The sequence below is a fragment of the Aspergillus ambiguus genome (assembly GCF_047715705.1).
Source record: "Aspergillus ambiguus strain CBS 117.58 unplaced genomic scaffold BDV59scaffold_52, whole genome shotgun sequence".
In the NCBI taxonomy this organism is placed as follows: Eukaryota; Fungi; Ascomycota; class Eurotiomycetes; order Eurotiales; family Aspergillaceae; genus Aspergillus; species Aspergillus ambiguus.
The window spans coordinates 1-20,499 of NW_027395565.1; the positions used below are offsets into that span (position 1 = coordinate 1).

The following is a 20,499-nucleotide window of genomic DNA, read 5'->3' on the forward strand; positions in this document are numbered from 1 at the left end:
GAGAATCTAGCTGGTCAATCCAACGAATTAGCGCTCCTTCCTGCGCCTTATCAAGAGTTTTTATTGCGTTGGAACGTGAGGAAAGGTCTGCGCGGCCATGGAAGCGGGCTCGAAGGCGTTGGTAAGGAACGTTAAATTGACGTGATAACGCGCTTAAATTCGGTTTTTGAGCGCGTTTAGCGGCTTTGTAGGCTTCAGAAATACGCTTCTCGATATCAGAATTAGAATTCATCTTGTTGGTGGTGTTTGGCAGTCTAAAAGGCTTCAAATTTATCGTTTGACTGAAAATTATCGTTTGACTGAAGCAGACCAACACCCGAAGGGGGGTGGGGCTGCTGACCTAAAGAGACGGCTATGAATGGCTACTGGTCGAGTGTTTGCACTGTTTGCGGGTTCCTGCATGAGGTCACCGCAACAGGAAAGGCGATAAACATGCACTCCGCTTCTCTCCTCCATTCCCCTCCATCATTCCTCCATCCTCCCCTCATCCATCCCTCGTCCCATTCCAACTACTCTAACACCGACTTACTTGCGTGGCAAGATATTTCCTCTAGCCCACGTTTGCCCACCTGTGCTAACCTCTGGGTTCCTCCATAAAGATCTCCGTGCGGTACTATCTTATCTCTTATCACGCTCATGACCATCCGATCAATGAAGTTCACTCCCGAGTAAGTGACGACGTCTCTGACAGACACATATTCCGATTGTACAGATCCCAGACTTATGATGACTTGATCAGGGTGCTACTAGGCGCTCCTCGCCGTTCCAGCGCCATCCCCAATTCATCGGGTACCTTGGCGGTGTACACTCAGACATCCTACTCTTTCGAGTCACACTCCAAGACAAACGAGATCAAGGTTCTCGATATTGCCACTGGTCGCTCGGCCCTTATCTGCAATGATCCCGGTGCGAGCTCCCCACAGTGGCTGGATCATAGCGACCAGCTGGTCTGGTTGAAAACAAAGGCGAACGGCAATACGAGCTTTATCGTCGCGGACGCAAGAGAAGTGGACAAGACTTATATGGCTGGAACTGTTCCGGGGCCGGTGTCGGATCTCAAGGTCACTGTCATTGAACCTGGAAAGATCGGATTTGCTGTCTCGGGTAAGGCCAATCCAGACGGCTCTCTCTTCAACCCACACGATGCAAAAAGACCATTCAGCACTGGTCGACTGTATAACTCTTTATTTGTGAGGCATTGGGATTCGTATATTGAGCCACAGAAGAATGCCATCTTCTATGGTCTATTCCAGCGCATGCCGCTCAACCCAGCTACCCGCACCTCGGGGAAGTACTCCGTTTCAGGGCTGACGAACCTGATTTCTGTCTGCGGGCTGACCGGTGTGGAGTCTCCAATTCCTCCTTTTGGGGGTACCGGAGATTTTGACATCAGCCCATCTGCAATTGTCTTCGTGGCCAAAGACCCACGGCTTAATCCAGCAACGCACACTTCTTGCTCCTGCTATTATTGTCCAATGTTCTCTTGGACCAGCATGGACCAGATCAAAACCAAGGTACACGCAATGAAAGGCCTAGAAGGGGCTATGTCTTCGCCCGTTCTTTCTTCTGATGGAAGCTCAATCGCCCTTTTGGCGATGCGAACGGATGGCTACGAATCCGACAAGAACAGAATCTTATACGTCCCAAACCCCTGGAACGGAGAGATGATCGAAGCCTTTTCGTCCGCTGATGGAGAGGGCCTGTGGCCTCTCAGCCCTTACGGCCTGAAGTTCTCTAATGATGACAAGTCATTGTTCGTCCAAGTGGAGGAATATGGCCGAGGTGTGGTCTACCAACTGCCGCTCAGTAACATCCGACACTCCACGCCGAATATGCTTCAGAAGCTTACATACTCGGGCTATGTAAACGACGTGTTTCCTGCGTCTAGTACTTCCTCAAAGCTGCTCATTTCGAGTAACAGCTTGGTGGATAACAGCTTGTGGTCGATCGTCAATACGGAGGATCCATCCGATGTGCGTGTAGTGTCATCCATTGGTCGTGATGGTGCTACCTTTGGATTATCGTCGACCCAAGTTGATGAAATTTGGTACAGAGGAGCGAATGACCACCCTATTCATGCGTGGGTGGTTAAGCCGTCAAACTTCAAACCCGGTGATAAGTATCCGCTGGCTTATCTGATACACGGGGGCCCCCAGGGGGCATGGAACGATCAATGGAGCACCCGCTGGAACCCTGCTGTATTTGCAGAGCAAGGTTACGTTGTCATCACACCTAATCCAACAGGCAGCACTGGATACGGACAACCATTCACCGATGCCATCCGCGGGTCTTGGGGTGGGCTGCCTTATATCGACATAGAGAAGGGATTCGATTATATCGAGCAGAACTTAGACTATGTGGACACCACTCGGGCTGTGGCACTCGGTGCCTCGTATGGTGGATACATGATGAATTGGATCCAGGGCCATCCGCTAGGCCGCCGCTTCAAAGCCCTCGTCACCCACGATGGCGTTTTTAGTATGCATTCGATGATGAGCAGCGAAGAGATGTACTTCCCTCTGCATGATTTCCAGGGCCCACTTTGGAAAGTACCGGAGGACTGGGACCGGTGGGACCCGTCTCGGTTTACGGAACACTGGCAGACTCCCCATTTGATCATCCACAACGAACTAGACTACCGGCTGACGATCGCTGAGGGCCTCGCGGCATTTAATGTTCTGCAGATGCGCGGCGTGGAGAGTCAGTTCCTCACGTTCCCCGATGAGAACCACTGGGTTCTGAATCCAGAGAACGCTCTGATGTGGCATAACACTGTTATCAACTGGATCAACAAGCATGTCGGGTTGCCCCAAGTTACTGGCCAACGTTAGCCCCGCTATTCCTCCATGTATACAAGGTGCCCGGGACATCCATTTATGAGCATTCATGTCCATTGCCACTATGATGTTACTGTTATACTCGCTGTTTTGCAATTCAGCAGCTCACGAAATTCTATTATCGAGTGCAGCGCCTGCAGTGAAATTTTTTTTAGTAAATGAAACCTATGTTACCTTGCTCGGTTTGATCGCGTGTGGAGCATGCTTGGAAGGTACAGCGTATAGTTCGTCTGTACAATGTCGTCAGCATGGAATATTTCATTACACCGTTGACCGTTGAATTCCACCGTTATTTGGTTCCAGAATATTTCATTTGTTCTAGGCACCTTCTAGATAGTGGACGTGTTTGAGAGTATCGGGAAAGTTACAAGAGACATAAAGGCCCTGTTCTAAACAATGGTATTCTCCCTTGATATTTGTCTGTATCCCAGCTGAGTTGGACACAAAGACAGTAGCCCACAATATTACAACCTCTTTGTTATCAAAAAGAATAAAAGGATCTATCGAGGATGCTCCCAGCTCATGCCTTCAAGCGTTTCTTTCATTGCTGGAACACTGTTACTCCCCCCTAGCTATCAGCAACAGTATAAATACACTGCATAATCCTCGATTGAGACCACCCATCTCCGTTCAACAGCCAGTTCTATTTTGGGCCAGAGCTAACACAAACTCAATTTTTTCAGTATAGGAAAACTACTTTGGCTCGAGATAGTCGTATCAGCACGATGCAGAACAACGACTTCACACCTCCCGAGTCGCCCGATTTCTCCTTCCTAGACCTCCTCTTCTCTACATCCGAAACTCAGGGAATGCAGCAGACCCCGCAGGAAACTCCACAGCCGCAGTCAAACATTTCACCTCAATTCATCCACGTTGTTAACCACCTGCGCACCCCACTGAGTCCCTTCGTCTCTGTCACGACCGGGCGTCCTCATCCAAACTTCCCCCGGAACCTATTTGCCTACCGTCTGCTTACATCAACTCAGTTGGATGACCTCTTCGCGCACTACCACCAGGTATGGCCCTCCGTCCCGGAAACTTACATGTATCCCATTGCTATTCCGGCGCATGTCGTGGCGGAGCACCACTGGGAAGTGGACATTGAGCAGAAGCGACGTTGGTTTGGCCGCTTCATTGGCCTAGGTGGTTTTGATAGTAGGCCAATTCACATTGCTATACCGGATATCTCGGGGATTTTCTTGGACAGGGAGGAAACAGTTCAGGAAATTTTGGAGCGCATAGAACGCGAGTGGCAGCAAGCGCTTTACCGGACCAAGGTTGAATACTATTTTCCTTTCTAGTGCGAGTAGACTTTGGCTTTCGTTGGATTCTATATAGGGCACGGGTATGTTGAAATTGAAATCATGGTGTTTTGGTTAGAATAATAGACTTCGTAATATCAATAAAGTCATATATTTGTGCAGTAAATTGGAGCATCGTATTATTCTGTCGCTATCCTTTAGACAACAGGGGTTACTGTCGTTTAGGGGCGTAAGTATCAATTAACGCTGAGAAATATTAATCGCTTTTTTTCGACACCGCGTTAGCCTCCACTGAAGGCCATACTCTATGCTCTAATTTTAAGGCAGCCACTGCTGAATTTGACAGGAACGCATCCCTTCATGTAAGCATCTAGAGCGAGCCAAACCGTCTAGTAGCCCCCAAACCTAAGCTTATCTCCAGCTTGATATCGGTTTCGTAGAACAATTGATCAGAATAGCATGATAACCCCCAAGCTGATATGCTTCGATAGTCTCCACATCCTTGATTCAGTTGTGCTCCATCCGATGGGCCGTTGTGAAGCTTAGTCGGCCAGGAACGCCCATTTGGGAGTTGGAAGACGCCGAAAGGCTGCGGAAAGGAACCTGAAGGTTGAGACAGACTCAGTGGTATCGAAAATGGGACATAGCTAGCTGTTATTTGCAGGTGTATCACGGTCTGTTTGCACGACTGTTCAAAGGCACGGCCAGATGCATGCAAGGGGCCGACATCTTGGTACACATGCATTGGAAGTGTATGCAGTTGATCGCTTTATACAGATTCAACCCCTAAAGCAGCACTTGGACACTGGGAATTACGGGTCTGGCCTCTGCGGCAGCGATTTCGAGCGATACTATGCAGATACTCACATTCTACAGGTTGCTATTTATGTCCCCAAAATACCAAGCTCGTTCCCATCGCCAAGACTTTGAAGCTGTTACGTACTCGGACGCTTCTCCATTTTGCATCCGTGACAAACACATCAGACATAGCAAAAAGACAGATATAAACTCCAAAATACCAGATTCAGGATAAACCCATTACCCAGATCCCCCTATTTATCCGTGATCCTTCCGCGGGGTAATTCCTGCCTGGCCTTTCTTTAGCCGGTGGCGGATAAACAAGCGCCAATATATAGACTGACGCCACGATGCCCTCAATCCGACAACCGTCAAAATTGAATCATTTCTCCCAACAGATACTTTTAGGCACTCAAGAATTACCCTTCCCACACCCGACATGGCCAGCCCACCGCTTGTCACCCACATGTACACTGCGGACCCTTCCGCTCACGTCTTCAACGACAAGCTGTACATCTACCCATCGCACGACCGCGAAACTGACATCCAATTCAACGACAACGGCGACCAGTATGACATGGTCGACTACCACGTCCTGTCAATGGACAGCGTGCCCGGCCCCGTAAAGGACCACGGCGTGGTCCTGACTGCTGCCGACGTCCCCTGGGCCTCGAAACAACTTTGGGCTCCCGACGCCGCCACCAAGGACGGGAAATACTACCTGTACTTCCCGGCTCGCGATCACGACGGCATATTCCGCATCGGTGTCGCTGTCGCCGACAACCCGGCCGGTCCCTTCAAGGCCGAGCCCTCCTACATCCCCGGCAGCTACAGCATCGACCCAGCCTCCTTTGTCGACGAGGACGCTGACGGCCGCGCCTACCTCTACTTCGGCGGCATCTGGGGTGGCCAGTTGCAGTGCTGGTCGCAGGACGCCGCCGGCGACTGGACCGTCTTCGACAAGACTAAGCAGGGCCCGCAGGAGCCCGCGGGGTCGGGCCAGCGCGCGCTGTTCCCTCGTGTCGCTCGTCTGAGCGAGGATATGCTCAGCTTTGACACGCCCGTCCGCGAGCTGCAGATCCTCGATGAGAATGGGGAGCCGATCGCCGCGGATGACCATGAGCGGAGGTTCTTCGAGGCCGCCTGGATGCATAAGTATAATGGAAAGTACTATTTCTCGTATTCTACGGGTGATACGCATTACTTGGCGTATGCGGTAGGAGAGAGTCCATTCGGCCCGTTCACGTATCGCGGCCGCATATTGGAGCCTGTCAAGGGGTGGACGACGCATCATTCGATTTGCGAGTTCCGCGGGAAGTGGTATCTGTTCTATCATGATTGTGAGCTGTCGGGGGGTGTGGATCATTTGCGCAGCGTGCGGATGCGCGAGATCGCGCATGATGAGAAGGGAGATATTTATTTGAAGTAGGGATGTAAAAGATGAAATGATTTTTATGTGTTGTATACGGGATGCATTCATGGTTACTGATATATAGACATTTGAATGATTTTTGCTAGTGACCCATACCACGGGCTCGGTTCTCCACCACGAGAGTCCAGTATTTCTCCCGCGTCCGTGTGCGGAATGTTTTGCCGTATTTGATCATGAAGAGGAACACTGCTGAGCAAGCAAGGCCGATGAACGCAGCGGAAATGAAACAGTTTTGATACCCCAGATTCTCGATCCAAGGGGTGATGCCGTAGCCGATGGCAAATGACATGGTGTTTCGCACGAGTATAATACTCGACATGGCGTCGCCGCTCACCTCTCCATAGCTGTCGACGAGGTAGTTGACACTGAGAGTGATGCCGCAGGTGTTCGCGGATGCAAGGAGACACATGGCCACCAGCAGGCCAAACCAATGGACCTCGTGCGCAGCCCCTACCCCCCAGAGTATCAGGGAGCCAGGGACGGTCAGTAAACAAATGACGAAGGGCCATAGCCGCTGCTCGGCTTCCATGACCCCCTTATTCCGGCGTGCCAATCTTATCGTGAGCCAGTCGCTAAATCGACCGGTGAAGAGCGAGCTATGCATGATTAGATGAGTGTGATGTACATATGGAAAAAACACATACCCGAGAACGACGCCAATACAACATGCAACGTAACTAAGACCAACCATGGAGGATCTAGGCCGATTAGACAAACCGGAGATGTGGGTTTTGAGGTACGTACCCAAAGTTATACGGGGCAGAACCGAGAATTATAGATGCAGTGCCATTGAGGACGTTGAACCAGACCAGATATGAACCATATGAGAATCTATACCCTCGCTCGTTAGATAACGGCAGCACCGATTATTTGTACTGGTGACACTCACCCGGCATAAAATACCACCGGCCAGCTCAAGTAATACAGGATGTGCCAGCAGCGGCGGAGCAAGTTGTTAGGTTGGGTCGGGCCAATGATAGCAAGTTTCTGGATATACGTCTTGGTGCTGTATGTCGACACGACACCACACTCAGCATCCTGTTGTGGTGTGGTTTCTGTTGGAGATTTTTCTCTGACCCCTTTCTCGGAGCTGGTAGCTGATGAAGCTGCTGGACCAGATTCCGGAGTCGGGAGAATCTTATGCCGTGAATAGTTCGTCTCTTCCATGAAAAAGAAAAGGAAGACCCCGGTGACAGCGATGAAGATGGCGGGCCAGTAGAACACCCAACGCCAGCCATGGTACTCGGCGATGAAGCCGCAGATGACGGGCGCGAAGTAGTTGCTACCTGCAAGGAAGAGGGCGTAGAGAGCCATGTACGTCCCGCGTTCGTGTGTGAAGTACTACAGCTCTAGTTAGCTGGGACATTCCCCTGAATTGGCCAGACGCCACCTACTACGTCAGTAACGGATATCTCTGGCAACGCTTCAATAGGGGCAATGAAGAACCCGCATAAGATACTGCGGCCGATCCATTCTCCATTATTTTTGATGAAAGGACTGCATTGTCAGTCGATGCAGACTCCGTGAACAGTATGGCCCAACTTACCCCCAAACTAAAGTCCCCTATGCGTTTGTTAGACACAGTCAACCAAGCTGACATCACACATAAACTTACGATAGTCCCGATACATGAGATGAGATATGTTAGACGCTTTCCATATTGCAACGCAAATGGCTGCCAAAACAACAGCCCCCATCCAGCAAGTAGAAACATATAACCAGTTCCCTGGTTAAGTGTCCCGACGGAAACACCTGTCGCCTTAGATAGTGGCACGAGGACGGAATAGACTACGGAGGTACCGATCCCTGTGAAAAGGGTATACCTTAGGCAACAGCAGTTAACGTCCAGTTCCAACCAGACGCATATCATAAGAACTCACGCGCTAACACAAATAGTTGAAAGCAGTTTCCGTCGAGGTGACCAATTGAGAGGATCGTCCGGGTCATCCGAGGGCTGCGGCACGAGAACAATGTCGCTGTTTCCGCGGTCTAGATGGCGACTGGCCAATGTGTGTTCCAAGTCAACAAGTGTAAAGGTACCAGGGATGGCACTGCGGTCCACCTCGTCCGCCATGATGTCTATGAGACGTTGGTACGCCCTGACAATGGCACAAGTGAGATGAGGATGTCCGCTCGGAAGGGATGGCCGGATTGCACGAGGTCAAGATTGGGGTAGAAGGAAAATTCCGCCAGGCAAGGGATGCACCGCAATATAAGGACAATCCACAAAGCCACGAGACCCCAGCTATTCCCGCCTTTATCGTATATGCTCCGAACCCTCATCGAATCAGCTGGAGGTGATATCATAACCGGCCCTGAGCCTGTGCCCCACAAACAACCTCTCTCCACATGCTGGTATCATCACGAAGACGCAAGTAATGGACTACCAGCCGATAAGCATCAGCCGTTGGCCGGAATGCTTCCGCCAGGATAAATCGAACATTGCAGGGTCGATGTATATCTACCGACGGGGGTCCACTGGTTATCAGCGGAGAAAAGCCCGAAGGAGGGGAGATTGTCGCTGGTGCTGCGGTCATTGGCAGCCGCCATGCGGAGAAGCTTTGCTGTTGCTCGTCTCGATTCCCGTTTCTTCTCCCCTATCAACGCCAGGATCGACTAGCGCTTGTTAGCCTTGGAGAAGCGATCTCCAACCGGGTTACTATTGCTAATGATATTTCGTGGCATCAAAGGCCACGTACAATCAATCAATCGCGAGATGATTCTTCACCATTGGCTCATATTATACAGCCGTCGGATATCAAGCAACATATGAATACAACAGGACTATGTGATGGATATGAAAGGTCTAATCCAACAAACCCCAGGGCATCATGGAGACAAACAGAAAGATTGGTGGGTAGAAGCGGATTAACTCGATCCGCTGGGTACGTCATCGCCAGGCAGTTCCTTGATGACGTTTTTGAAGATTTGAATCAACTCGTCAATGTCCGGTCGATCGGCTGGCTCAACCTGTAGACACTTGCGCACAACCTCCTTGACGGGTGCACTGATGATGGCGTCGTTGTTCTGTACCGTCTCGCCTGCCTTGCCCTTGCCCTTGCCGGCAGTGGGCTTCTCATCCGGGAATCGCCAGTCTCCTCCTAGAACACACATACTCAGACTGCCACCGGTTTCTTCGCTGCGAGCCTCAAAGGGGCTCTTGCCCACCAGGCACGCGTAAAGCGTGCAGCCGAGAGACCAGATATCCACCTTAGTATCGATAATCGACCCCGTCTTCACATCGAAGAGCTCTGGCGCACGATACGGCATGGTACTGTGTTCGGCCGCTGTGTCCTGAACCGCCAAAGCGAGAGAGCGGGATGTAATTGCGATTGGACTGGGAGCTAACGAGCCAAGGTCCATCAAAACGGGTGTTTGGCCATCATCAGCGATCATAATGTTCCCTAAAGTGGTTTATCAGCTGGGTTTTCAATCTCCGACGGAAACGCGATGACGTCCTACCAGGCTTGATGTCTCGGTGCGCGTAAGGTCGCACGTCACCGTCCTGAACACCCTCCTGGCTCCGGGTAACCTCGTTATCCATCAGCGGCTCATTCTCCTCGTCGTCATCATCGTCCACCTTGTGGCTGGCTCGTCGCTTCGGTTTCGGCATGCGCATCTCAGTATCTGCCACTTCACCCTCCCGTCGCACGCCCTTGGCTTTGCGTGTGGGGCTGGCGCCGCTCTTGACTCGGTATTGGTGCATTGCGCGCATCGCCTGCGCAACTCCGAGCATGAGAACCATCAGCTGCTTCTCCGGGAAGCGGGTATGGTTGACCAGATTGGCGTTAATGGCATCTTGAAGGTTTCCACGCTGGTAGTACGGGAGAAGAATATAGACGGTCTTGGAGCCGGCGTCGCCGCCATCAGATCGGAACTTAGAGCCGGATTCGGTCGAGACACAGTGGTCAACTGAATGAATGATGTTCGGTTCGGAGGTAAACAGGGTGTAGGCCTCGACCTCCTTCAGAGCCTGCGAGACGGATTCTTGGCCGAAGGGACACCGGATCTTCTTCAGGGCAAAGAGCTCGGAGGTGGATTTGTCTTGGACGAGGTAGACGTAGGAAAAGCCACCCTAGCGATAAGTCTGGTCAGCTGCGACCTACATGGTACGGGGGATCAATGTCGCAGGAATTGGATGCATACTTCACCCAGTAGCCGCAGTAACTTGAAACTGCGATTGTTGATCTTCAACTGCGGCGTGCTGGGAAAACAGCACATGCAATCTGTGAAATTGTACAGAAGATCAAAGAAGTATTGCGCCATGGTGGGTTGATGGTGCACTGGGGAGGAGTTACAACTGTCGTCCTCGGCGGAATTAAGGAGACGGAATCGGGATGATGGGTTGCTCCACCTGGGGCGGCCGAGACGCAGATAGGAGGGGCGACAGGAGATTGAATGTGAGGGACAACGCAAAGGAGATTGGAGGAGGGAGACTGGCGGTGAAGTACAAGGAGAAAACGAGGTGAGAAGGTGTAGATGCGACGATGGGACAACGATTGCCGATGATGATGAGGTGGACGGATGGAGTGTATTGAAAATACTGTATATTACGCTTATGTATCGACCTTACCCATTATGGCTCCTTCCAATCCGCGTGGGTTTGACAGGGCATACTATATCTACCTCCGAGACTATAATGTACAATTCGGGGTATATATTTACCAGAATAGCGGTGAAATTCCTACTGTATAAATTGGTTATGGATGGAACTCCCGCATCCTGTTTTAAGGCTCAACTAAACCAACGTACCTCGATTAGCACCACATGCTGAGACACCTAGTACTACATCATCCACCTACTTAGGTACTAGGCAGTAACCTCCATGAGAGCGTCGCAGCCCATTGTACTGAAAAATATATTCTCGGAGTAAATTAGTGATATCTTCTAAGTGTATCGTATTTCTAATCTTTCTATTTCTTGACTTGGTTACTTCTGTTCTTCTTACCCATACCGTGACATCATTTGGCACATTGTCAACTCTTCAGATATACCGAACAAAATTACCCCATATGGAAAATCGCCAGTTTCTAGTTGGAGTACGGTAACCTGTAAAGATAAAATTTATGCTTTTCTGTCTAGCCCATAGGTGGGACAATGTCTTTATACCATAGAACACTCTTTCTTAACAAGAGAGAAAAGAAATAGGCAGATCTTATACTACCCAGAGTAGTGTCTAAGACAGCCACGCAACTTTTTTCCTTCCACCTCTAGCAACCTGCCCTGCCATATTGACCGGAAACCATTGTTCGAGGACCAGCTGTAACGCCCACGCCCAGATTCAATAAGCATATGCCTCACGTGATCTTATAATGACCTCATGAGTCAATAGTCACTATTTCTTTCCCATCCTGTTCTTGCAATCATGCGTATTACCTGAAACCCTGCTTATAGAGAATGCAAGTATGTATTTGTTCTGATATCTCTCCAGTCATACGCATTACTCACCCTATCAGGGCGAAATACCTGCGCAGAATATCAGCTCCCTCGGTCAAGTTTTGCGCGCAGTGGGCGGGTTGACAAAGCCTAGTGGCCGTGGACTATTTATGTTCCAGAGTCTTATTTCTGGAAGCTCATGTGCGGCAGTTCTGGGATTGTTAGGTGCTAGCCTAATGGGATATGCCTTTACTGCTGGAGCTGCTGGCTTCGTCGGAGGCTCATGTATTGGATTTATCCTTGGGACACTAGGATACTTCCAATCCAGCTACAATCAGAGTCTCTACAGCTTCATGAAGTATCCTGATCTCCTGAGACACCACCTTTCTACAGATTTCGGTATGCATCGTGTAGGAAAGATAGACTGTTTCTGGGACAAAGATGCGGAGAATGTGGTCAAGGTCCTACGAAGTGATATTGCACTCCAAGGGATGTTGATAGCCGCGTGGCACTCGGCGGTACCTGCAATTGAGGTTTGTACTGTTTCCCTTGGTAATTGTTTTGTATTCTCGGTTGGAATGCCCATCCTTTTCTTTGGAAAGGAAAGGAACGTGAGCTCTCGCCTTATTACCTCGCTCAGTCAAATGGCATGCTGACCATTTTTTATTTATATAAATTCATAAATCATAACACGCTAACTTGTTTTCTCTCATTAGGATATCCAGGCCCAGAAAGAAGAGTCATTAGTTTCCAACTATGGCCATAATTCTCGCTTGGACAATGAGTAGTCGTTTCCCAGTGGTCTAACACCTACCTATATTTCCTTCTTTGCTTCCTACATCTTCTTCTTTCTTTGACCGTTTAGTGCTTATAAATCCATATTCTATGTTGTACAATATTTATGCACCCCAATCTGCGGGGAAAAAGGTGTTCACTGGTCCCGCAAGGTGATACCACTCGGCGGACGATGGATCTCGGTGTTAGTCGGAGTCTCCAGAAACCGAGCCAGACGAAGTCCACGTACGCAAGAACTTAAACTTGAATACACATTTGGCACACACCATTCGATTCTGGTGATGTTCACGCTCTCGGCTCAAGACTGTTTTGGGTCCCGCACGAATTGGCCTTTAGTCACCCACCCGTGTACAGAGTGGAAGTCTTGTATTTAGTGGATTCTCCGCGCTTTTTTTCGAAGGACAGTCATAAAATACTTGATAAAAGTCATCTAACAATGCCAGACAATACCCTCGTACCTTCGATCAATCGTTCGGTGACCCTTCGATGTGTAGGAGACTGGGGACAGGCGAATTTCCATCGGATTTTATCCTGGTTGTCCCAGGAATTCTGTGATCGTGCAGGCCCAGCGAGCCGAACCGCAATATGGTCGCTACGTGATGGCGGACTAGATTCTCCAGTCCAGGTGCATAATGGAGAAGTCGACATTGGAATTGCGACGCCTGCCAGTCTCCTGAAGGCAGCTCTATCCGGGACGGAGATCTTCAACGCAACTGGTCCTCTTCCAGATCTCCGGGCTTTAGCCGTTCTCCCTCAGCGAGACAGAATGATGTTTGCAGTACATCCCCGTTTTGGATTAGAAAGCTTTACCGAGATCCGTGAAAAACAACTCCCTTTACGCATCGCCGTCTCGAGAGATGATGGCACCAACTTCATTGGATATGTGTCAGCACAAATATTGGAAGCTCATGGGATTTCAAGCAAAGTTCTCTCATCATGGGGAGGCTCATTGATGGAGGCTGTCCGCCCTGAGCAAGTGCTTGAGCTTGTGGAGACCGGCAAGGCCGATGCGGTCATGCAGGAAGCCATTATGACCCCTTGGTGGAGAAGGTTGATAGAAAGCCACACGCTGGTTCCTGTGTCTTTGGAAAATGAACCGATGGAAGTCCTCTCCCGCCGCATTGGCTTTGATAAAGCCATCGTGAATGCAGGTTTCTGGAACGGAGTGCCCTATGAGGTTCACTGCGCGGACTTTTCTGATTTTCTGGTTCTTGTACGTGCAGACATGGCGGACGACATCGCCTACCTTCTTACGTGGTGCCTCGTTGAGACAAGAAGTTCGCTTGAAGCGCAATATTTCCACATACCCCCAGAACGTTCACCTCTATCATATCCATTGGAACCTACTAAAATGGCTCAGTCGACGATCCCTTTACATCCTGCAGCAGAAAGATTCTATAGAGAGAGGGAATATCTGAAATGACGGCAGTTCTTTCCGTACCATGGCAGAAGTCGATTGTATTATTCCTCCATTTTTATTTGCCCATACCGGAAATATATTCTAGGTAGGGATAGGTATTTACATATCTTCTAGTTGAAACCTGTACTTGAATCCAATTTTATTGCTCGCATGTCAAAATTCGAAAATTATGAAAGAACTAATAGGAATATCTGAGGTAACATATTTGTGATATCCATAAAGAAACTATCGACACCGCTTCCTTGCCTTGAACTGCTACTATGACATAGTAGCAGTTCATGTACTCCGTATTGAAACAAAATATTACCAGAAACGAATAATCACTGAGCCGTTTGTTTCATTCCAAGACCAGTCAAAAACCGAGAGATAGCATACTCAGCCTGCCAGTACCCAGGTACAAACTGAAATAGTAACCCGCGAAAGATCTTTCCCATAACAAATGGAGCGTAAAGTATAGGGTTCGCGGCGCGTTTACTGGATATACCAACAGCACCTATATCTCTATACTTGGGAATAGTAGCCACCTGTACGAAGCCATCCGCCAAATCTTCATATGACACAGCCATATGTGCGAAATCAGTGCTTATGACGCATCCAGTGGCCGATTCCAACACAAGTGCGTTCGGCTGGACCAGCACAACTGAAACAAGTGATGGAGCACTCAAGAGAATATTTTGGGCTCTTACTAAGTCGCTATAAGGTCGCGCAAAAGCATTCCGAATCATCCAGTCCAAGAGTGCTGGTCGAGGAGCCGAGAAGACGGGGTTCCAGGTAGCGGATGAGAGGAGTATGAGGCGTGGACGATCCCACTCAATTGACGATTCCGCTCTGAGGGATGTTAAGACGTCTATAACGACCCGTGCACAGTCCTGTAAGATTCGGACGCCTGGTATGTTCTCATTTTCTCCGAGTGTGCAGATGATGGTGTCCACCCCAGATAGACAGTTGCGAATGAGACCTTCATCGGTAAGCTCACCATGGAAAATGGTCACGCGGTTATCGGATGAGAGATCCGGGAAAAGCCCATCAATCTTGGCTCGGGAGCGCACATAGGCATTGAATGTGCTACGAGAAGTGGCGGTGTCCTGAAGTAGCCTGCGGAGGACGCGACGGCCTGTATTCCCAGTAGCACCTAACAAGGCAAAGCTGTGAGGTACACGTTTGCCATTAGGATCCATAATGTCGCAAACTACTTTGCGCTGAAAGAGATGATTGTGGTTAGGGCTATAACAATGTACCGTTATCCTTACTGCTTACCTGGTTTGGAGATAATTTAATATCAACGGCGCTGGGTATATTTTTGACCTGTACAACAGTTCACCTTAATTCTCGGAATATGCGAGAATATGCCGACCATTTATGGAAACAGGAGTAGCGCCAACAGTGAATCATTTCTGAACTGGGTCGGGTTCACATAATGGGATCTACTATATAGACCAGGCACAACTCATACAAACAAGGTAAAACTGCGGGACCTGTTCATAAAGCTCGCATGCTCCCCACCTCGAACGGACTTTGTCGGGTTTTGGAGACTTCCGGCGACATTGCAGGTATGCGAACGAAGAGATGATACCTTTTCTCCGTCCTATCCCCATAATGTTACCTTCTCTGCCCTGCATTCTTGGTTGGCCTAAGTTCAGCTCCTTATTCCTCAGCCAAGCGGACTCGTTGACCCATACTACCAAACGATAGGAGCTAGTATTCTCAATCTCCAGGTAAACGCTCTCTATTAGTCCCATTCGAGCCCAGAAATAGGAAACTGTCTATGAAGAGCCCCAGACAGAGCTCAGAGGTATTAATAACGATATCGCCAAATATGGTGCCAATACCTATGGATCCGGGATAGTCACCCGACTACCGCGCGTACGAGTCTTTTCTATCTTTCAATTCTGTAGTAACAATTTGTTTTGTTCCTACGCTTCATATTGCTAATGCATGAAGTATCCCCCGAAAGGAAGGGAGACCACTCATGTGAGGTTCAAGAGAATATGGTTATGCTTCATGGATATTTGGAGTCACTCGGGGACATAACCATCACGATTTGGCAAAAAACCTTCAACCCCAAGCCCAAATCCTTCCCATCCATCAAATTCAGCGACAAATTTGGCTGCCGCTTGCAGATAAAAGTAATCCTTCCTGTTGTAGGCGTCTTCAAAGACTTTCGGTGCGCGCACAACCTTGAAGAAATGCGAGTCTTTATACCATTTATGGCCTATGGTTCGTTTTCTCAAGGTGTCCCAGTCGATCCCGACCACAGAAACTGAGTGGATTCTGTCGATAATGTCGATATCGAAGTCAGGCCTAAGTTGGCAGATGTATACCATGATCGTGAACAGCGCATACTGTCTCAGGACAGGCGCCCGGTGTTTTTCCGGGATAAAATGCCACAACACCCGAAGTGCGTGGGCTACTGTCATGGTATGGATCAGGTAAAAATCGTACTTCTGCTCTCTATTTCCGGTGCCGATTGCTAACAACACAGAAGTGTCGCAGCATTGCTCCAGTTGCCGAAGTGGATCAGTCACCTCCCATGCATTCCAGTGCTCTAGGAGTGCATCATAGCGTTCCTGTAATAAGACTTGGACGTTTGTGATCCCCTGGTATTCAAATAGACCATCGAACCGCTTATCATCATGCACGCATTTGATTACGTCTGCGAGACTGGTCGTCTTATACATGGAGTTGTCTGGTGGGTATTCATCCAACAGGGTGTGCAGCGGGATATATTCGGTACAACCTAGCGATAGGGCTTCTGTTGCAACGCTCGCCGACTGCAGCTCCCAGGCATATGCAAGATGGATAAACGGATGGGCAACTTGCTTGCAACATTAGTGCTTCGTCCTAGAAGATTCGAACAAAAGGCTTGGGGACTTACGCCCTCCAATGAACCCATTGATGAGAGGCTCCTTGCCGTAAAAAAGATAATGCTCGAGCACTTCTTTCCAATTTCCGTCATTGCGCTTTACTTCTCCATCAAAGAACTCCACATAAGCAACTGTATAACTGTACACACGTTTAGCATTCACGCAGGCAGATACAGGCATACAGTGAGGTCGTTACTTACGGCTTCTGTGCGAGAAACTCCCTCCAGGAGCTACGATCAATCGCTCCTCCCCTGATGAATGTCTCATCCACATGAACGAGTGTGCTGATTTCATGCGTATATAGCTTCTCTAGTTGTTCTCTGGATGCTCCCAGAAAATATGCTGATCCGAGAAGCTCCAAAACTCAGTCCGTGTCACACGGTCATGGAAGGGACTACATACATGAGGCAGATGACTGTGCAGAATGAGCTTCGGCTCACGAAGCGGTGCAACCGCAAGATGAGCATTGTCAAGGAGCTTTCGCACCGTGCAACCGCGCTCATCTAGGGTAGCAGTCACGTCCAGTATGAATGCAGGCTCAAGGTTCTGTAGACTGGACGACTGCGGAAGGCGGACAGCTTCTGATGCTGGGATGTGTGTATTTTTCAAAATTTGGGAAGACATCATATAAAGTGACTCGTGAGTTGGGGAGGGGGGAAAGCTCGCTCTTGGCGTTAGTATAAAGGAGACTGCTATACGTTTGTCAGTGATCAATGTATTCTTACCCAATATTTATAGCGACAGTAACCTGCGGGACCTAGAGTCTTCCATCCATTCAAGGCAATTTTTCACATGAGCCAGGCTAGTTATAAATTTAAGCCTCGGGGTTTGGGTCTGGGGATTGAGTAGTTGCACCGCAACGCTTCGGCTTTTGGAGAAGCGCAAAACCCGCCTCTTTACTCTCCGCTAACACTCCTGGCGGGCTCTGTGGGACAAGAGTACTATGAAATATCTTTATAGATGACAAAGAGCTGCATAAATCTAGACCTCGTATAGCCCGATGTTTCGTGAACTTCAGCAAGTTGGATATAAAAACCTTGGATCTAACGCACTGCGAACAGCACAATTGCTGACGATTCTGCTAAAGGAATTACGGCTATGGAACCGACATCAGTCAATGATATTTCGCCCTTGGATTCGACATACCGGGCACTGATCTTAGGTTGTCATATTCTTCATCATCGTGGGTAAGATGCTATGAAATACTATAGACCTACACCCGTTTATCTTCATCTAACCGTTTTTTTTTTTTTTTTTTGGCAGAGTTCTCGACGCCTATGGTCACATTTCGGCACGTCATCCAGTCAAGAAGGATACTTTTCTGATACCTCGAAATCTTGCACCAGCTCTTGTATCATCGACTACCGACATAGTGGAATATCACGTCCATGACGCATCCCCTACCCATGAGAGCCCTCCCGGTTACATCGAGCGCTTTATACACAGCGAAATTTACAAGAGGTATCCAAATGTTCGAAGCGTGGTTCATAGTCACTCGGCCGAGGTTTTGCCTTACACTATCACCAGTGAGTACGCTGCACTTACAAAGTTACCTTGGGTCTCTTTTGCTTAATGAAGACGCAGATGTGGACTTGAGGCCGTGCGTACATATGAGTGGGTTTTTAGGTAACTTTATGCCCACTGACTTCGAAGTGACCTGTCTAACCTGTTCAGGAAATATGGTTCCAAAGTTTGACATCGCCAAATACTACCAAGATGGCGATGTTCGTGATCTGTTGGTCAGAACTTCGCAACTGGGCGAAAAGCTATCCCAATATTATGGCCACGGCAGCCTTCGTCACCCTGTAGTACTTATGCGGGGTCATGGGTTTTCAGTGGTAGGGGAGAGTGTTGAAGAGAGTGTGTTTCGAGCCGTCTACACGGTGGAAAATGCCAGAATCCAAACTTCCGCTATAGCTCTCCAGAACGCATCAGGATCGAGGAACGGCCATGCCGAGGAAGGCATTCACTATCTGCACGAATCAGAGCTCACCGGCACGACCATGATGACCCAGTGCTCCTCTACGCGTCCGTGGGACTTATGGGTTCGCGAGGTTGAGTCGAATTCACTGTACACAAACACAATTCCGTAGATATGATCGCTTGGTTTAGTCCGCATAGTAAATCTCGAAAGTCTAGACTCGAATATCCGTGGACGTATCGATGAAGCAATGAGTCATTTTTACACCAGCTTCTTTCAAGTAATAGGTATGCCGTCACCGTAACGTAGATGATTGATGAGTTCTTTGCAACTTCATCTATCCACCTTCATGCCCACGAGTGCTTCTTCCGACCAGCCCATCCCCACGATGTCCCTCTCACCCCCAGTTTCTCAGGGTATCTATCATTACCACAATGGAGACTTCTTGGTCACCAGTTCCAAGCAGAACTGTCATCGCCGCGCAAGTCTCCAAGAACTTCAGGCGCTCCTCCATCCCACCCTAGGACAGGTGGCCACAAAAGACCATCCCGGTCACTGGTATCGAGCACAGCTACTGCATTATGGCCTCCCACCATCTGACAATAAAGGAACCGCTGCGAAACGCCTACTCGATGCATTCAACCAGGGAAAACTGATAGTCCCGGCGCATCTACAGCTACTGGAGAAAGAACTCAAGAAAGAATGGGATTCGAATGAGCGAAAGGCCAAGAAGGAACGCACCAATGCAGCGAAGACGAAAAAGCCCGCGAAAGGGATGAAGAGAACAGCTGAAGATGATCTTGTTTCGGCCGTCACGTCCGCTGCCATGACAGGAATTTCTGCTGCAAATGTCACAAATGCCAACGTTAGCATAAATGTGAACATTGGTGGAAGTGCTACGAAAGCAACGACAAAATTTGCTCAAATCGGGAGTGCCAATTCGCAGTATGACAGGCGAAACACTCAGTTTACTGGGGTTTGGAACTACCCACGTCCATTGCAGACAGCAAGAGCATCCAAGGCTTATCGAGAAGCGACAGAACCACGATCCACCGCACTGCTGAATACTACGGATGAAAAGCCTAAGCAAACCGCGAAGAAGAGCTCGCCAAAGCTGGGATTGATCAATGGAAAGTACAGTGTCCAGGTCTACGTCCCAGGTCTTGACATGTCATCTTCAAGCATCACACTCTGTTTGGACAGCCCTAACGTCTGGGGTGATTTTCAGATCGGTCATCTTACCGGCGTTTTCTTCATGACAGAGAGGCCATATCGAGTCTTCGATATCCGCAGTGATAATTCCCACGATGCATGTACTTTCGAATGGCGTGCGACGGATCGGTCTCGCGGCAACATCCCAATATTGGGGCCCAACTGCACGGGAGCAATGAAGTTCCTCGGAAATGGGACGATTGAAGGATGGTTCAATTGCCTACTCGCCGATGCCAACGGAGAGGTATTTGACTGCGATTTCCGTGCACAGAGACTCCCCGGACAAGGCACAAAGGTTCCAAGGACAATGTTGAGTATGCGGGAGGAGTTTGAGGAACTGCGGAAAATTGAAGCGACGAGTTACCCGGACGAGCCACCTCCTCCGTACTTCTCAGACGAGGAAGGTGGAGAGGATATGGGGTGGATGCTGGACTAGTGAGAGAGGGAGTGATATTGCGGTCATAGTGGGACGCAGCAAGGAGGGAAGCAAATTGATGATGAGGACAATGATCGCGGAAATTATGTAGTTAGTTATTTTCTGGCTGCTGCTTACCTAACGGTACCATACCGTGGTACGGTACT

At 49.2% G+C, this 20,499-nt stretch overlaps 9 protein-coding genes across 9 annotated transcripts; 6 read left to right on the forward strand and 3 right to left on the reverse strand.

The window, feature by feature from the left end:
- The first annotated feature begins 468 nt into the window (after positions 1 to 468).
- BDV59DRAFT_188076 (oligopeptidase family protein) lies at positions 469 to 3,232 on the forward strand. Its single transcript, XM_073691343.1, has 3 exons — positions 469 to 536; positions 600 to 668; positions 740 to 3,232. Exons 2-3 carry the CDS (start codon positions 637 to 639, stop codon positions 2,829 to 2,831), a joined length of 2,124 nt encoding a protein of 707 aa, XP_073543400.1. The 5' UTR covers positions 469 to 536; positions 600 to 636; the 3' UTR covers positions 2,832 to 3,232.
- Positions 3,233 to 3,562: 330 nt separating this feature from the next.
- Positions 3,563 to 6,326, forward strand: BDV59DRAFT_210981 (glycoside hydrolase family 43 protein; the record flags this gene model as incomplete). Its single annotated transcript, XM_073695700.1, has 3 exons — positions 3,563 to 4,114; positions 4,877 to 5,007; positions 5,306 to 6,326. The coding sequence occupies 3 exons, from the start codon at positions 3,563 to 3,565 to the stop codon at positions 6,324 to 6,326; spliced, it is 1,704 nt and encodes a 567-aa protein (XP_073543401.1).
- Positions 6,327 to 6,411: 85 nt separating this feature from the next.
- Positions 6,412 to 10,595, reverse strand: BDV59DRAFT_210982 (MFS general substrate transporter; the record flags this gene model as incomplete). Its single annotated transcript, XM_073695701.1, has 11 exons — positions 6,412 to 6,925; positions 6,974 to 7,027; positions 7,074 to 7,160; positions 7,219 to 7,670; positions 7,724 to 7,826; positions 7,876 to 7,892; positions 7,945 to 8,088; positions 8,218 to 8,391; positions 9,219 to 9,733; positions 9,792 to 10,404; positions 10,476 to 10,595. 11 exons carry the CDS (start codon positions 10,593 to 10,595, stop codon positions 6,412 to 6,414), a joined length of 2,793 nt encoding a protein of 930 aa, XP_073543402.1.
- Positions 10,596 to 11,712: 1,117 nt separating this feature from the next.
- On the forward strand, positions 11,713 to 12,564 carry BDV59DRAFT_188086 (uncharacterized protein). Its single transcript, XM_073691344.1, has 3 exons — positions 11,713 to 11,732; positions 11,786 to 12,238; positions 12,422 to 12,564. The coding sequence occupies exons 1-3, from the start codon at positions 11,727 to 11,729 to the stop codon at positions 12,491 to 12,493; spliced, it is 531 nt and encodes a 176-aa protein (XP_073543403.1). The 5' UTR covers positions 11,713 to 11,726; the 3' UTR covers positions 12,494 to 12,564.
- Positions 12,565 to 12,936: 372 nt separating this feature from the next.
- Positions 12,937 to 14,045, forward strand: BDV59DRAFT_210984 (TAXI family TRAP transporter solute-binding subunit; the record flags this gene model as incomplete). Its single annotated transcript, XM_073695702.1, has 1 exon — positions 12,937 to 14,045. One exon carries the CDS (start codon positions 12,937 to 12,939, stop codon positions 13,921 to 13,923), a length of 987 nt encoding a protein of 328 aa, XP_073543404.1. The 3' UTR covers positions 13,924 to 14,045.
- A 195-nt stretch (positions 14,046 to 14,240) lies between these two features.
- Positions 14,241 to 15,098, reverse strand: tpcG (oxidoreductase tpcG; the record flags this gene model as incomplete). Its single annotated transcript, XM_073695703.1, has 1 exon — positions 14,241 to 15,098. The coding sequence occupies one exon, from the start codon at positions 15,096 to 15,098 to the stop codon at positions 14,241 to 14,243; it is 858 nt and encodes a 285-aa protein (XP_073543405.1).
- Positions 15,099 to 15,935: 837 nt separating this feature from the next.
- On the reverse strand, positions 15,936 to 17,408 carry BDV59DRAFT_210987 (questin oxidase family protein; the record flags this gene model as incomplete). The annotated part of the gene is made up of 4 exons (XM_073695704.1): positions 15,936 to 16,735; positions 16,796 to 16,923; positions 16,985 to 17,139; positions 17,187 to 17,408. 4 exons carry the CDS (start codon positions 17,406 to 17,408, stop codon positions 15,936 to 15,938), a joined length of 1,305 nt encoding a protein of 434 aa, XP_073543406.1.
- Positions 17,409 to 17,882: 474 nt separating this feature from the next.
- Positions 17,883 to 18,877, forward strand: BDV59DRAFT_196265 (class II aldolase/adducin family protein; the record flags this gene model as incomplete). Its single annotated transcript, XM_073692689.1, has 4 exons — positions 17,883 to 17,971; positions 18,048 to 18,310; positions 18,369 to 18,410; positions 18,459 to 18,877. The coding sequence occupies 4 exons, from the start codon at positions 17,883 to 17,885 to the stop codon at positions 18,875 to 18,877; spliced, it is 813 nt and encodes a 270-aa protein (XP_073543407.1).
- Positions 18,878 to 19,093: 216 nt separating this feature from the next.
- On the forward strand, positions 19,094 to 20,353 carry BDV59DRAFT_205896 (uncharacterized protein; the record flags this gene model as incomplete). The annotated part of the gene is made up of 1 exon (XM_073694720.1): positions 19,094 to 20,353. One exon carries the CDS (start codon positions 19,094 to 19,096, stop codon positions 20,351 to 20,353), a length of 1,260 nt encoding a protein of 419 aa, XP_073543408.1.
- Between the last annotated feature and the right edge of the window lie 146 nt (positions 20,354 to 20,499).